Source organism: Rana temporaria, chromosome 3, assembly GCF_905171775.1.
Source record: "Rana temporaria chromosome 3, aRanTem1.1, whole genome shotgun sequence".
NCBI lineage: Eukaryota > Metazoa > Chordata > Amphibia > Anura > Ranidae > Rana > Rana temporaria.
In genome coordinates, this window is record NC_053491.1 from 221,633,003 (window position 1) to 221,650,773 (window position 17,771).

At 44.1% G+C, this 17,771-nt stretch overlaps 1 protein-coding gene across 1 annotated transcript in view; it reads right to left on the reverse strand.

Annotated features, from left to right (window-relative positions):
- DRAM1 (DNA damage regulated autophagy modulator 1) overlaps positions 1-17,771 on the reverse strand; it is a 100,089-nt gene that overhangs the window by 19,725 nt on the left and 62,593 nt on the right. Inside the window, exons 2-4 of the mRNA XM_040344291.1 lie at positions 15,826-15,893; positions 6,479-6,621; positions 3,970-4,147 (exon numbers count right to left, since the gene is read on the reverse strand). Coding sequence (XP_040200225.1) covers positions 3,970-4,147; positions 6,479-6,621; positions 15,826-15,893 — 389 coding nt within the window. The remainder of the gene's footprint in view (positions 1-3,969; positions 4,148-6,478; positions 6,622-15,825; positions 15,894-17,771) is intronic.

Consider the following 17,771-nt stretch of genomic DNA (forward strand, 5'->3'; position numbering starts at 1 on the left):
CAGTAATCAGTGCATTTTTATAGCACTGATCGCTGTATAAATGACAATGGTCCCAAAATAGTGTCAAAAGTGTCCGCCATAATGTCGCAGTCACGATAAAAATCGCAGATTGCCGCCATTACTAATAAAACAAAATTATAATAAACATATATATATCCTCTATTTTGTAGAAAGTAAACATTTTATTTTTTTCCAAATTTATGCTCTTGTTTTGTTTATAGCGCAAAAAAATTAAACCACAGAGATAATCAAATACCACCAAAAGAAATCTTTGTGGGAAAAAAAGGACATCAATTTTGTTTGGGTACAACGTCGCACGACCACGCAATTGTCAGTTAAAGTGACGCAGTGCTGTATCGCAAAAAAAATCACGGTCATTGAGCAGCCAAATCTTCCGGTGCTGAAGTGATTAAAAGTGACCCACATTTTTTTAAAAGAACAGTGTAAATGTTTTTAAAGTAAATAAATACGATTTATTTTTTTAAAGCAATCCGTTCCGCCGAGCTCACGCACAGAAGCAAACGCATACGTAAGTCAAGCCTGCATATGAAAACAGTGTTCAAACCACACATGTGAGGTATCCCTGCGATCGTTGGAGCGAGAGCCATACTTCTAGCAAAATATGTACTCTGTAACTCAAAATTCGTAACCTGTAGAAGTTTTTAAACGTCGCCTATGGAGATTTTTATATTATATATTTTATATTTATATTTTATATTTTTATATTATATTATATTCCACGAGCGGGCGCAATTTTGAAGCATGACATGTTGGGTATCAAGCTTAACATTATCTTTCATAATATAACAAATTGGGTTAACTTTACTGTTGTCTTATTTTTTTATTAACCACTTACCCCCCGGACCATATTGCTGCCCAAAGAGTACTTTTTGCGATTCGGGACTGCGTCGCTTTAACAGACAATTGCGCGGTCGTGCGACGTAGCTCCCAAACAAAATTGGCGTCCTTTTTTTCCCCACAAATAGAGCTTTATTTTGGTGGTATTTGATCACCTCTGCGGTTTTTAGTTTTTGCGCTATAAACAAAAATAGAGCGACAATTTTGAAAAAAATGAATATTTTTTACATTTTGCTATAATAAATATCCCCCAAAAATATATAAAAAAACATTTTTTTTCCTCAGTTTAGGCCGATATGTTTTCTTCTACATATTTTTCGAAAAAAAAAATCGCAATAAGCGTTTATTGATTGGTTTGCGCAAAAGTTATAGCGTTTACAAAATAGGGGGTATTTTTATGTCATTTTTATTATATTTTTTTTACTAGTAATGGCGGCGATCAGCGATTTTTTTTTCGGTACTGCGACATTATGGCGGACACTTTTGACACATTTTTGGGACCATTGGCATTTTTATAGCGATCAGTGCTATAAAAATGCATTGGATTACTATAAAAATGCCACTGGCAGTGAAGGGGTTAACACTAGGGGGCGGGGAAGGGGTTAAGTATGCCTGGGTGTGTTCTTACTGTGGGGGGGGGGTGGCCTCACTAGGGGAAACACTGATCCTCGGTTCATACATTGTATGAACCGAAGATCAGCATTTCCCCTGCTGACAGGACCGGGAGCTGTGTGTTTACACACACAGCTCCCGGTCCCCGCTCTGTACCGAGCGATCGCGTGTGCCCGGCGGCGATCGCGCCTGCCGGGCACACGCACGGGAGTCGGGGGAGCGAGCGGGGGGCGCGCGAGTGCGCCTCTGGCGGCGCGCGCGCGCCCCCTAGTGGCGGCTGGTTGAGAGGACGTCATATTACGTGCTCTCGCCCAGCCGAGCCAACTTGTCGACGTATAACGGCGGTGGCCGGTCGGCAAGTGGTTAAAAAAAGTGTATTGTTTCCAAAACAATTGCGCTTGTAAGACTGCTGCGCAAATACGGTGTGACATAAAGTATTGCAACGACCCCCATTTTATTCTTTGAGGCAGGCATGTCCAAAGTCCGGCCCGCGGGCCAGTTTCGGACGGCCCGCCTGGTGATCTTGACATAAATATATTTTGTGGCCCCCAACGAATCCCCGAGCGCCGGGGGCCACAATAGATAGTATAATGGCTGCCTTGGAGGGAACGGGACGAGTGCCGTGCAGACAGGAGAGTATTTCCTGTTTACACGGCGTCCTGTGTAAAAGGAAGTCCTGTCCTGCGCTGCCATTGGACAACTGTTCTGTCCATCACAGGAGGCAGGACTTTCATTTAAAGATGGCAATGATGAGTCTGCATTCATGGCAATTTGGTGGGTGCTGCATTCATGGCAATATGGTGGGTGCTGCATTCATGGCAATACGGTGGGTGCTCCATTCACGGCAATGGAGTGGGTGCTGCATTCATGACAATGTGGTGGGTCCTGCATTCATGGCAATGGAGTGGGTGCTGCATTCATGGCAATACAGAGGGGGGTGTATTCTTGGCAATGGAGTGGGTGCTGCATTCATGGCAATACTGAGGGTGCTGCATTTGTGGCAATACAGAGGGTGCTGCATTCATGAGAATACGGTGGGTGCTGTATTCATGGCAATATGGAGGGTGCTGCATTCATGGCAATACGGTGGGTACTGCATTCATAGCAATGGAGTGGGTGTTGAATTCATGGCAATGGAGTGGGTGCTGAATTCATGGCAATGGAGTGGGTGCTGCATTCATGGCAATGGAGTGGGTGCTGCATTCATGGCAATGAAGTGGGTACTGCATTCATGGCGATACAGAGGGTGCTGCATTCATGGCAATATGGAGGGTGCTGCATTCATGGCAATACGGAGGGTTCTGCATTCATGGCAATGGAGTGGGTGCTGCATTCATGGCAAGATGGTGGGTGCTGCATTCATGGCAATGGTGAAGCTGCAGATGGACACTGATTAGGCTGCATTGATGGGCACTGACCCTTATTTTGCTTCACAGTTCTTTATTTAAAAATTAAGATTTTTTTCCTGAAACTTCCTTTTTAAAGTGAAGGTGCGTGTTATACGCCGATAAATACGGCATATCCATATAACACGCCCAAGCTCATCTCTCCACCACACACAGTCACAAAGGCAAGAGAATTCTTGTTGGGCAGTGTATTAGTGCTCAGACGAACACACTTAGACAGAATTTTAACGGTTTAAAGAATGTCAGGCAAAATGGTCGGCCCTCAAGCATGTTCACTTCATCAAATCTGGCCCTCTTTGAAAAAAGTTTGGACACCCCTGGTCAAGGGTGTCTGAAAAAAAATAATGTTTGAGGGTTCTAAGTAATTTTCTAGCAAAAAAAATGATTTTTTACTTGTAAACACCAAGTTTGAAAAATAGGCTTGGTCCTTAAATGGTTAAGGATTAAAAATAGTTAATGTTGATTGAGAGAGTAAGACTCCATTCACACAAGGGCAACACGACTTCCAGCACGACTTTGGGAGGCAACTTCGACACGGCTTGAGTATGAATCACAGCATGACCTGAGGCAACTTACAAGGCAACTTCAAGTTGCCTCCAGGACAGGAGGCTTTCCAGTGGCCAATCAAACAACAATCAGCTTTGTGGGAGGGAGGGGGAGGGAAGGGTTTGCCTGAGAAATGTATGTTCTCTTCCTGTATTGTTGCTTCTGTTAAGACAGTGATCCGACTTCTGAGGCGACTTCCATTGAAATCAATGGGTACAAGTTGCCTACAAGTCACCTAGAAGTTGGATTGAAGTAGTACAGGAACCTTTTCTGAAGTCAGAGCGACTGCAGTAGTGTGCATTAAGACGGCTCCATTCACTTACATTGATTTTCTCATGCAGTGCGACTTGAGGCGACTAGGGGCGACTTGAAGTCGGATCCAAAGTTGTCCCTGTGTGAATGGGCTCTAGAGTTATTTTAGTATCTATCCAACCAAGTACATTGCTATAGAACAAATCTGGTTTATAGAAAACATGTCATCTTCAAGTCATTTTTATATTGTGTATAATATGATATAATTGATATTAGAATATAATAGAAAGGATACTGGGAAATACGGCAAGGCATGATAGTACAGAAATAGACATTCGTATGTGGCATGTCCCTCTTCTGTTCCATTCTGGACATGACTTGTAGGAGATAATGGACTGAAGCAAAATGTAGATGACACCACAGACAAATGTTGCAAGGGCTCCTGCATCATGAACTTTTGTAACAGAAGTCTCCTGAAAGAGATTGAAATGTACATAGTTATATGGTGTTTGTAGCGTGCTGATATATTACAGTATAGTCATCTAAATGTATAGTAAAATAATACCTAATGTGATTAATATAGTAGAAATATTTAGGAAAAGAAATACTGTGCAATCCTCATTTAGGGCTGGTAGAGTGTGCTGATTCTAAATTGTAGAAAAGGAACAAATCTTAGGAATGTTAAGTATTAAAGCGGGGGTTCACCCTAAAAAAAATTCTAATAATACATGGACCGACCTAGGAGACTGACAGTATGCTGTTGTTTGTGTTTTTTATTTTTTTCCGTACATACCATTATAGGGCTATTTTCGGCCCCCGGCTTTCCCTCGGGAGTGGGCATTCCTAATCACAGGCTGTGATTGACGTGCTTCTGACCCGCGCATACTGCACGTCACAAGTTGCCGAAAGAATCCGAACGTCGGTGCGCATGCGTCGTATAGAGCCGCACCGACGTTCGGCTTCTTTCGGCAACTCGTGACGCGCAGTATGCGCCGGTCGGAAGCACGTCAATCACAGCCTGTGATTAGGAACCCCCACTCCTGCGGGGAATAGTGATGGACAGGGGAGAAACTGCTGCAGTACTAAGGTAAGGATCGCCATTAAAAAAAAACAACAATGGATTCGTTATTGTCTCCGCCTGCTAGTTTACTTGAGCAAAAGTCAAAATTTCGGGTGAACCTCCGCTTTAAGTGGGAATAACTGTAACATCAACCTATTGAGCAAGATTATATGGGATATGTCAAGAGAGACTTATGGAAGCTGCCATAGCCAGATTAGTTTTCAGAATTCAGTCATACTGATCCTCCATTGACTACACAGTGTATCCTTGCCCTGGAACAAATAAATTGGTAAGAAAAAATATATGAAACCCTTGAAATGAACTGGTTCTCTGCCATAAAAGGTGATCTGATCTTTGTCACAACAGTGGGCAAACATGTGCTTAAAGCGGAGTTCCACCTAAAAGTAAAACTTTTTCTTTAAGGTATCCTGACCCCCTGACATGTTACATAGCTGGACCATGTGACAGGTGAGTGTGTGGTTGTTAAAAGTCAGCAGCTATACTTTTCATAGCTGCTGACTTTTTAATAAAGCCGGAACTCTGGAACTTTAATGAAGCTGATAAGACACAAACAGTTGAAACATCTCGTGCCTTTTATAAAATACACCCACACTTTAAACAATTGCTTCAGTCCAGACACATTTGTAGGAAGTCTGGTGTGATCTGCTCTCTTGAAGTCATTCCACAGCATCTCTTTGGGGTTAAGATCGGGGCTGTGACTGGGACAAAAGGCACATTTTTCTTTTCTGAAGACAGTCTGTGGTGGATTTACTTTGATGCTTAGGGTCATCATTCTACAAACCTTAATTACAAATAATAACCATGCTGTATATTAGGGGCTAGATTCAGATAGCCCTGCGTAATGTTGTGCGGGCGTAATGTATCTCTGATACGTTACGCCGCCGTAAATTAGGGCGCAAGTTCCGTATTCAGAAAGAACTTGCGCCCTAAGTTACGGCGCCGTAACGTATGTGCTCCGGCGTAAGCCCACCTAATTCAAATTTGGATGATGTGGGTGTGTTTTATTCAAATTTAGTGTGACCCCACGTATTTGACGTTTTTTTACGAACGGCGCATGCGCCGTTCGTAAAAGAATCCCAGTGCGCATGCTCGAAATTCCGCCGCAAATCGTCAATGCTTTAGACGTGAACGTAACTTACGTACAGCCCTATTCGCGAACGACTTACGCAAACGACGTAAAAATTTCTACATTTGACGCGGGAACGACGTCCATACTTAACATTGCGTACGCCTCATATAGCAGGAGCAACCTAAACACCGGAAAAAGCCTAACGTAAACGACGTAAAAGAATGCGCCGGGCGTACGTACGTTTGTGAATCGGCGTATCTACCTAATTAGCATATTCATTGTGTAAATCGACGGAAGCGCCACCTAGCGCCCAGCGTAAAATTGCAACTAAGATACGACGGCGTAAGATACTTACGCCGGTCGGATCTTAGTCAAATCTATGCATAACTGATTCTTAGGCGCATAGATACGACGTCGCAACTCAGAAATACGACGGCGTATCTGGAGATACGCCGTCGTATCTCGTACCTGAATCTAGCCCTCGTTGTTTTACTGATTGATAACAAATAAGTCTTCAAATGTCTTTTCCCCAAAGTTTTAGTTAGTATAGATGACCTAAACTATGTAAGAGAAATATATTACACAAGTATCCTGTTAAATATTCCTAAAGTAGTCAAAACTTGTGTTTCTGTACTGAGTTTCTATGAAATTTACCTGAAAAGAAGCCACAATGCCCATTCCAATGCAGCCAATTATTCCAATTAGGAAAGACACAAAGTTGAAATATCTACACATAAATGCAGATCTATTATTTTGTACCAGGACTATCTTATATCGTACATACATTGTCGCTGCACCTGATGAAAAAAAAAAAACCACAATAACAATTCAAAATCCATTACAAAGAAAATTATTTTTAGCAAAGTTATAAAAATATATGATGAAATAAAACTGACCATGTGTTAAGAAACATCTAGTACTCATTAGAGAATAGTTGTCACATTCACCTGTTCTATGCTCCAGTGTCATGTCTTTACCACATAGACGGTTGGGAGGTATGTATTAGTGTCAATCAGTGCAGCATATCAGTGCCGTCTATCAGTGCCTGTCAGTGTCGCATATCAGTGCTCTTCAGTGCCGCCTTATCAGTGCAGCCTTATCAGTGCAGGCTGCCCATCAGTGCAGCCTCATCAGTGCAGTGTGCAGCCTCAACAGTGCCCATCAGTGCAGCCTCAGTGAAGTGAAAAATGTCTTATTTGCAAAATTGTATAACAGGAACTAAGAAAAGGTTTTTTTTTCTTCACATTTCTGGTAATTTTTTTGTTTGTTTAGCAAAAAATAAAAAACCCAGTGGTGATTAAATACCACCAAAAGAAAGCTCTATCCGTCTCCAAAAAATGATAAAAACGTCAAATGGGCTGACAATTGGCCTGGGCAGGAAGGGGGTGAAAGTGCCCAAAGTATTGAAGTGGTTATAGCACCGCACAGCAAGGATTATTGCCGAGTGGTCGTTAGCACCTTCTGCCTGTGACCTGATCCTATGTTTATATCTGTGTTCTGACCCGGCCTGTCTGACTCTGTTCCTGAAACTCTGTTGCTGACTCTGGTTTGTGACCTGACTTTGCCTCCTGTCTGCTGTTCCGATGCCTTCTCTGCTCGTCTGATACTGACCTGGCTTGGCCTGGCTCTGACTCCACTCCTGGTTTATGGTTCTGTACCTATACCGCCCAGTTGTTGCCAACTTCTGCCCACCTGACCACACACCTGAGATCCTGCACCTGCCAGTTTTCCTGCTGCAGTCTTCAGCTCTGCATTTGTTACAAGATCTCCTGGTCCGGATCCCTACAGGCACCCGTGCCACTATGTGCCATGTTATACGCTGTCATCAACCCCAGGGAAAATGGGATACAAGGTGTAAGGTAAGCGCTCTCATCAAATGACTGAAAAAAAACACTGAGGTCAACTCACCCAACTAAGGGCTATAATCATAAATCACCGCTGCTCATGCTTCAACAACGCTGTCTCACCCTTTTGGGTGGGGTCACTCAATAACAAATCCAATGTACAATAGAGCAAAATCTGAGGGTCAAAGCATAGCATACTAGCTCATTATGTAATACTTACCTCAAATAGAAGCCCCCGCAGCCGTCCTCGTACACTGCTCCGGTGGCCGACATCTCTCCTAGGGGTTACTTCCGGTTATCGCAGCTCCAGCGTGATTCGCCAGAGCCACGTTGACGTCACTCCCACAAATACGCGCTGGAGCCGCCAGTCACAGCATGACCTTCTTTTTGAAACGGCACAATCGCTAATTTCTAAAGTGCGCCTGCGCTGTTGTCTATGGCACAAGCGCCATAGAAATCAGCGCCGAACATTATTGTAAATATCTCCTAAACCGCGGAGGTTTAGGAGATATTTAAAGCACCTACAGGTAAGCCTTAATCTAGGCTTACCTGTAGGTAAAAGTGGTTGTAAAGGATGTACAACCATTTTAAGTACAGGCGGTCCCCGGGTTACAAACAAGATACGGTCTGTAGGTAAGTCGGAACAGGTACATTTTTTAAGTGTAGCTCCAGCGGAAAAAACTATTTTTAAGCTTTTTGGATAGCATAGGGAAGGGCACTGAAGAAGTTAATAGTATCTGTGCTGTGTGACAAAGGGATGGGGAACGTGAAATGAAAAGGGGAGAAAATGACATACTGAGTATGTGAAGATATAAATAACCTCAAATAGCCATTGCATAATCCAAATAGCAGCGAATACAATAATCCAAATAACAGTGAATAAGTGAAAAAAAATAATAAAGATATAAATCATACAACACAATATACCATGTGAATGAATATATAAACCTATACACAATAAGATGCAGTATGGTATGCCAAAAACATACACATCTACAAAGTGTGCATAATGGTGAGTAGGTGCAAAAAACAGAAGAAAGAGTCTCTAAAATGTGATCCCAAAAGAGAGTGTTGAAAGATAGTAAAGCTTCACAGTGCTGAAACACCTCTTGTGGCTCTTATCTGCTCACCTTACTGCTGTTGTACTAACAGCCTAGTAATCCTCAGTTACCAGATGGCACAATCTATTTGAAAGTGTACTTGGAGGACCCAGTTCCAGGTAGACACATGTAAAAATAACATAATAACTCTGAGGCCCCATACACACGAGAGGATTTATCCGCAGATACGGTCCAGCGGACCGTATCCGCGGATAAATCCTCTCGAGGATTTCAGAGGATTTCTATGCGATGGCGTGTACACACCATCGCATTGAAATCCGCGCTGAAATCCTCTGCCGATGACGTGTCGCGCCGTCGCCGCTATTATGACGCGGCGACGGGCGCGACGCTGTCATATAAGGAATTCCACGCATGCGTCAAATCATTACGACGCGTGCGGGGAATCCCTTTAGACGGATGGATCCGGTAAGTCTGTACAGACGAGCGGATCCATCCGTTGGAATGGATTCCAGCAGATGGATTTGTTGTGCATGTCAGCAAATATCCATCTGCTGGAAATCCATCCCAGGGGAGATTTATCTGCGGATAAATATCCGTTGGCGTGTACACACCATAGGATCTATCCGCAGAAACCCATTTGATGGGATTTATCTGCGGATAGATTCTATGGTGTGTATGGGGCCTTACAGGAGTGAATTTCCCTTCGTAGGGGGAGATTTCCTCTCACATCCTGTTGTCACCCTCTGTTTTATAAGTAGGAGTCATTTGTAAGGCCTCGTACACACGGACGGACTGTCGCTGAAAACGGTCCACCGGACCGTTTTCAGCGGACATGTCCGCTCCGAGATTTCTGTCCGATGGTTGTACACACCATCAGACAGAAATCCGCGTGGACACGATACGCGGTGACGTGGCCGCGCCGTCGCCGCGACGATGACGCGGCAACGTGCGCGGCCCTGGAAGGTCAATGCTTCCACGCATGCGTCAAATCACTTCGACGCATGCGAGGGCTTTCGGCCGAGCGGACATGTACGGTGAGTCTGTACAGACGACCGAACATGTCCGACGGACAGGCTTCCAGCGGACATGTTTCTTAGCATGCTAAGAAACATTTGTCCGCTGGAAACCTGTCCGATCCGCCGGAAAATTGTCCGGTCAGGCGTACAGACGACCAAACATGTCCGCTGAAACTGGTCTGCGGACCAGTTTCAGCAGACATGTTCGGTCGTGTGTACGGGGCCTTAGTCAGATGTTTGTAACTAGGAGATGGCCTGTAATTTTTTTTTGTATAATTCCCCTTTAAGGGGATGTGGTGGGGGATGTCTTATGCCTACATACTTTTGCTAATAGGTGTCCCTCATTCCCATCTTGTTGGGAGGTATGCATAATACGAGATCTAAAACATGGCATCACAAGACAGACATTGATCAACTCAAATAGCTCAGCTTTTAGAAATGGACATGTCTTGCAGATATGCCAAACTAGATGGTAACCGTGAAGGAACTGGCTCTTGAACACAGGAATTTTGTAGTATTGCCTTCATTGGTTTCCTGGTTGAGTTTAGTGCATGTACCAAGGACTTTTAGTGGACCTGAACTCGAAAAGTGAAGACTTGCTCTCTTGTAGGAAATGTTTAAAATGTTAATTGTACTTAAAGGTTGTAAAGGAAAAATGTTTTTTTGCTGAAATGACTGTTTACAGGGTATAGAGACATAATAGTTAACTGATTCCTTTTAAAAACGATTAAAAATAGATAAAAATCAATCATATAATGTACCTGCAGTTTCTAGTTTCGTTTTTGCATGTTGTTTCCTGCTTCTGTGATGTACAGAGCCAAAACAGGGCAGTGTTGGTTTGGAAAACGAAACTGATTGGTGCTGTGGGGTTTTAGACACACAGCAATCACACCTCCTTGATTAGTGACCACAGAGAGAAAGCTCCCAGTACTCAGGAAACAGACAACCGGGAAGTGTGGAGATCAGAGAAGAATTACAGCAACTTGAGAGCAAAAACGAACAATGAGGACATGAAAACAGCACTGCATTAAGGTAAAGCAAGCTATTAAGATGAAAAAAAAAATCCTTTACAAACCCTTTAAGTAGTGTCCTAACAAAAGATTCACCCTTTGTCTCGAACTCCTCTCGAAAAGTAACAGTGCAATTCCTGCTAGGTGGGGGCACCTAGGCACTCCTGTGCCCATAGCCCTAACTGTGTGAGATCTAAGTCACTTCTACCTCAAATTGCTAGTCTCATGAGATTTTAATGGACATTTGGTGATGCCACGACTGTGCTGTTCACCTTGCTGGAAGATATGGCATGAAAAAACAAAAGCCCTGCCTATAGTAAGATTGTGGTCTTCACGCAGAAATACAGGGCAGAACAAGGCAGTAATCAGTCATTGGGAAAATCAGTTGTAGGGAGAAATCAAGCAATACTGGTGACTAGTTCTTTGCCCTCTGCCTGCCGTTTTTTGGGCACAGCTTCTGGAATGCAGTTCCTTTTTAACAAAGTGTGATGGACTCATACCTATATATAGTTAAATAGAAACTCTGGTCCCCCTTACAGTTGGTCCTGCTCCCTTTCTCCGGCAGCTCCACCTTTAAAATCTTTGCATGCCAGATTGTGCCAAAAGCTCTGCCTGGCCTTCGGGACACAGCAGCAGAGACAGGGGGTTTGCCGCATAAAAATGATATTGCCAAAAGTATTGGGACACCTGCCTTTACACACACATGAACTTTAAAGGCATCACAGCCTTAGTTCATAGGGTTCAATATATTGAGTTGGCCCACCCTTTGCAGCTATAACAGCTTCAACTCTTCTGGGAAGGCTGTCCACAAGGTTTAGAAGTGTGTCTTTGGAAATGTTTGACCATTCTTCCAGAAGCGCATTTGTGAGGTCAGGCACCGATGTTGGTCAAGAAGGCCTGGATCACAGTTTCTGCTTTAGTTCATCCCAAAAGAGTTCTATCAGGTTTAGGTCAGGACTGTGCAGGCCAGTCAAGTTCCTCCACCCTAAACTCGCTTATTCATGTCTTTATGGACCATTTAGTGGAGGGGGATTATGGTGTGGGGTTGTATTGCAGGGGTTGAGCTTGGCCCCCTAGTTCCAGTGAAGGGAACACTTAAGGCATCAGCATACCAAGACATTTTGGACAATGTCATGCTCCCAACTTTGTGGAAACAGTTTGGGGATGGCACCTTCCTGTACCAACATGACTACAAACTTCTTATGGTTGCACACATGCAGGCAGGGCCGCCATCAGGGGGGTACAGGCAGTACACCTGTAAGGGGCCCGGAGGCCCACAGGGCCCCATATGGCAACTCCCCTTTTTTTATTATTTTTTTATAAAAAAATATATATTTTTTTTATATATATTTTTATTTTATATTTTATTAAAGGGCCAATTTTTTTTTTTTTTTTTTTAGAGGTCCGGAGGTCCCCAGGGGCCCGAAGGCCCCCAGGGCCCTGGATGGCAACCCCCCCCCTTTTTTTTATTTATTTTTTATAAAAAAAAAAAATAATTCTAATATATTTTTATTTTATTTTTTATTAAAGGGTAATTTTTTTTAGGGGTATGGGGGGCCCGGAGATCCCCAGGGCCCCGGATGACAACCCCCCTTTTTTTTATAAAAAAATAAGTATTTTTTTTTATTTTATATATATATATATTAGTGCTGTCAGTTAAACGCGTTATTAACGGCGTTAACACAAACCCATGTTAACGCCGTCAATTTTTTTATCGCGCGATTAACGTTCGGGGGTTATACCGGGATGATGCCTGCAGCCGCAGGCATCATCCCGGTACCATTGTTTAGAGCGGGCGATCGGCTATCCAAACATAACAACCGATGCGGCTAAAAGCCGCTCGGTTGTTATGCCGGAGGAGCGGGAGGGGACATCCCCCCCCCCCGCCGCCTTTCGCCGCTCTGACCGGGCCTCCCGTCCCACCGGGAGACCCGATCCTCCATCCGCCGCGTTCTGTGTTCAGGCGGAGACTGACACTAACCCGTAAACGGCTTTGATTCAGTCTCCGCATTGAAACCACGGAAGCGGCGTCATGACGTCACTTCCGGGTTTCTCGGCTGCCAATGGCGCCGGATTTAAAAAAGTACACAGTATTCAGAATCGCCGTTTTCGGCGATCTGAATACTTTGAAGTGCAAAGGAGGGCTCGGAGGTCTTTTAGACCCCGATCCCTCCATAAAGAGTACCTGTCACCACCTATTGCTGTCACAAGGGATGTTTACATTCCTTGTGACAGCAATAAAAGTGATCAAAATGTAAAAAAATAAAAAAACACAATTTAATATTATAAAAAATAAATAAATAAATAAGAAACCAAAAAAAAAATGTTTTAAAGGGTGAACCTCCTTAATCGCGCGATTAATCGTGAGTTAACTATGACATTAATGCGATTAGTCGCGATTAGAAATTTTAATCGCTTGACAGCACTAATATATATATATATTTTTTTTTATTATTATTATTATTATTATTATTATTATTATAGGGCCCAGAGGTCCCCAGGGCCCCGGGTGGCAACCCACCTTTTTTTTATAAAAACATTTTTTTTTATATTATTTTTTTTATTTTTATATATATATATATATTTTGTAAAGGGCCCCCCACGCTTCTCAATTCGCAACCGCCCCCCCCGCTTCTCAATTTCAGGCGGCAGCACCCCTCCCCCTGGTTCTCTGCTCCAGGGGGCCCATGCCTGAAGCTGTGTAAGGGGCCCCAAAATTCCTGATGGCTGCCCTGCATGCAGGCTCAATCTGAGCTGTGCTCTGTGTGTCCACTGACAGCCCCACGCCCCACTCCCCCATTACTGTATTTGTTTTACAGTGGCAGGAGCAAATGGCTCACGTTGTTCTTACTGAGTCCAGTGAGGACAGAGAGCAGTGCTGCCACTCTCAGGCTCAGTGCACGATCTAGATCTAGATCTAGATCAGGCTCAGGTAAGTGTTTAGGGGAGGGCAGGACTGACAATAGTTTTTTTTATGTTAATGCAACCACTTTAAGCAGAGTTCCGCTGATTTTTTTTTTTAAAGTCAGCTACAAATACTGCAGCTGCTGACTTTTAAAATATGGACACTTACCTGCTCAGGGTGCCCACGATGTCAGCACCCGAAGCCGATCCGTCCTTCGGCTCTTGGGTGCTGCTGCCTCCATCTTCGGGAATCAGGAAGTGAAGCCTTGCGGGTTCACTTCCTGGTTCCCTACTGCGCAAGCGCGAGTCGCGCTCCGCCATCTCACTGGTCCCTGCTGTCTTCTGGGACATGTGTGTCTCCCAAAAGATAGCGGGGGGGGTGGAGGAGGGGTCTGGTATGGCGTAGATTGGGCATCACTAAATGGCGGCCCGCGGTCCGCTTCCGGCCCGAGCTGCTGCTCTTTCCGGACCGGGGCGAGCGCACGATTTAGTCGCCACTTTTGTCCCCAGTCTCCTCCGCTATTATTAGCAGAGTATTGGAGCGGACGTGGGTGCGACCAGAGAGGTAGCTGCCTGTCATGTTAGATGGGAGGTGATTGGCTGCTAGGAGGCGGTCCTAACAGCCAATCACCAGTTCGCCGAAAAGTCAACCCGACAGCTCCCGCGCCTTCAGTTCACGATTGTCCCGCCTCCTGCTCTCCGCTCTGTGAAAGGTAGGAGTGGAGAGGGAAGGGAGGAAAATGTATGAAAATGTTAAGGATGGGGAGTGGGGGCAGTGTGTGGAGGGGGGTTCATGTAAAGGGGGCATCATGTAAAGGGGGCAGTACTGTGGGGGGGATATGTGATGGGGCAATAGTGTGTGGGGGGATATGTGATGGGGCAATAGTGTGTGGGGGGCATATGTGATGGGGCAATAGTGTGTGGGGGGCATATGTGATGGGGCAATACTGTATGGGGGGATCTGTGATGGGGGTCATGTAAAGGGGCAATACTGTGTGGGGGGAATATGTGATAGGGCAATACTGTGTGGGGGATATGTGAAGTGGGGTAATACTGTGTGGGGGGATATGTGAAGTGGGGTAATACTGTGTGGGGCGATATGTGAAGTGCGGTAATACTGTGTGGGGTGATATGTGAAGGGGGGGTAATACTGTGTAGGGTGATATGTGAAGGGGGGTAATACTGTGTGGGGTGATATGTGAAGGGGGCAGGGCTGTGGTGGGGAAGATGTGAAGGGGACAAGCAGCTGTGCACAAAATGAGGTGCTGCACAGAAAACGTGAAGGGGTACCATTAACTCCTAAATGCACTAAAATGCAAAGTGCAATTTTCTGCACACCGAAATTGCATGATACAAACGCATCATGCAGTTTCCATGTGGCTACCTTTTTAAAAAGATGCCAGGACCTTTTCCCAGCAGAAAGCCAGGCGCAGCAGCCCATTCAAACGAATGGTGTGTCGTGCCTGCACCCCTGGGCTGCGATGTAAAGAATCGGGGTAATCGCACAAAACTGCGATGCGGACCTCGGCTGGAAGAAAATTTTACTAATCGGACCTCCATGAATTTTAATTCAATAACCCTGCGTAGATCATCGCGGATAATCCCCGGAAGTGGGAGCAAATACCTGTATTAGACAGGTATCAGCTCCCCCTCCCCCTGAAAGGTGCCAAATGTCACACCGGTGGGGGGGGGGGACGGTTCCAAAAGCAGAAGTTAAATTTTTGGGTGAATCACCGCTTTAAATGAGACCAGAAGGGAAACTAGGTACTGTACAAGTACAACAGAAGAAACAAATAAAGTGTAAAAAGCAATGAAAACATGGGTTTAGAATATCGAGAGACAGCAGAAGTTTGAACAGCTGAATGCTAATGAAAAACAATATTGGGCAAATATGGAAGAGCAAACAGAAAGCAGAGAAGCATGGCAGAGGCAAACAGGCAAAATGGCTTGGGTTATGCAACAAAGAAACAACAGGGTACCAAGTGGGAAAGCTGCAACAACACACGAACCAGCACAAACTGCCAAGCAAAAAATAAACTAGATATAAAAAAATAGCCAAAATCACAATGATAGAAAAAAAAAGTGGATGCAGATCAACATGAGGAATATATGCAATTGGTAACTTTATTTATTTTATAACCAGAAAAGTGTTCAAGACTTACTTACCTAACATAGCAGTCACACTAATCATAAATCCAAAAAGTCCACTCTCTGGAATACATGTGCCTGTATCACTAGACAGAAGAATCGGAAATACATTGAGAAAACAATATTATAATTGGTATTTAAAGTTTCTGTCCCTAGCCCTCAAATTAAAAGCGATAGTATCAGTGTTTAACAAGAAATATAAATAAAATAAATATAATGGTTATCACAAACTCTTTACAGTTTTTAGGTACAGTGAAGTCTAATGTAAATAACCCTTTCCAATGTACTGTATATTCAGTAACTTTCTATGCACATAGAGGCTAACTAAATATCGACCGCTCGCTTTTTTTTCTGATTTTGTGGCCATTGGATTTGGATTTTGTGCAGATTGCTCTGGGAAAATAGATCTTGGTGTGGAAAGCATTTGGCTATTTTTCTTGTATTTTGCCTATGTATTTTAATTGCCCATTTGTTTACTTAGTATTGTAATGATTTACTCTGTGTTGCCCACTTACGCTCCACTGTGGCACTGCCTCCCCCCTCCTCTCCTTCCCACAGAATCTTACAATCACAGAGTTAACAAATTCGCCAGTATTCGTTTATTGTTGAATGACAGGTTTACAGCAATGTTTAAATAATGGTATCTCTTATCAATTAATGCCTTATCTTAGCATAGATCACAGCATAGATGAGAATTGTACTCTTCTTTCTGATATACTGACTTTTTAGTCCTGAACATAATGGTCCAGATTCACAAAGGTTAGCGGATCTTTAGATCCGTGTAACCTATGTGTTTTAAGATCCGCCCTCGCAAGTTTGTGAGGAAAGTGTCAAATTCACAACACACTTACCTCCAAACTTGCGACGGCGGATCCTAACTCCCCCGGCGGAATTCTAATTCCACGGCTGGGGGAGTGTACTATTTAAATCAGGCGCGCTCCCGCGCCGATTTAAATACGCATGCGCCGTCCGGGGAATTTCCCAGCGTGCATTGCTCCCACCACTGACGTCAATAGGACGTCAGTGGTTGCGACGTGAGCGGGACTTGCGACGCGCGTGTTCGTGAATCGGCGTACGCAAACGACGTAGGAAATTTCAAATTCGACGTGGGAACGACGGCCATACTTAACAATACTTACCCCTGCTTTTAGCAGGGGTAAGTATACGACGGGTACCGCGCTACGGAAACGACGTAAGAACACAGCGTCGGGTCCGCGTACGTTCGTGAATTTCGCGTATCTCGCTGATTTACATATTATTCAGTGTAAATCAGCGGGAACGCCCCCGGCGCCATTTTTAAATCCAAAAAAAGATCCGACAGTGTAACACAGTGTGACACTGTCGGATCTCAGCCCTATCTATGCGTAACTGGTTCTATGAATCAGGTGCATAGATAGGACCAGTAAAAATCAGAGATACGATGGTGTATCTGTAGATACACCGTCGTATCTCTTTGTGAATCTGGCCCAATAAATTAAGAAATAAATTGTGTGTGTGTATCTCACTCTCTATAGATAGATACTGTATAATGTGTATATATGTGTGTGTGTGTGTATATATATATATATATATATATATATATATATATATATACACACACACACATGCATACACACTGTGGGCCAGATCCACATACAATTGCACTTGCGCCGTGTATCAGAGATACGCTACGCCGCCGTACCTTACCTGGCGTACTTTCAAATACTCAAAGATTTTGTGCCGTAAGTTACGGCGGCGTAGTGTATTTCTGGCGGCGGAATTCAAATCGGCGGGTAGGGGGCGTGATTCATTTAAATGAAGCGCGTCCCCGCACCGATTGAACTGCGCATGCTCCGTTTCGACATTTCCCACCGTGCTTTGCACTAAATGACGTCGCAACAACGTAATTTTTTGAACTTAGATGTGACTTACGTCCATCCCTATTCACGGACGACTTACACAAAAAAAAAAAATTCGAATTTCGA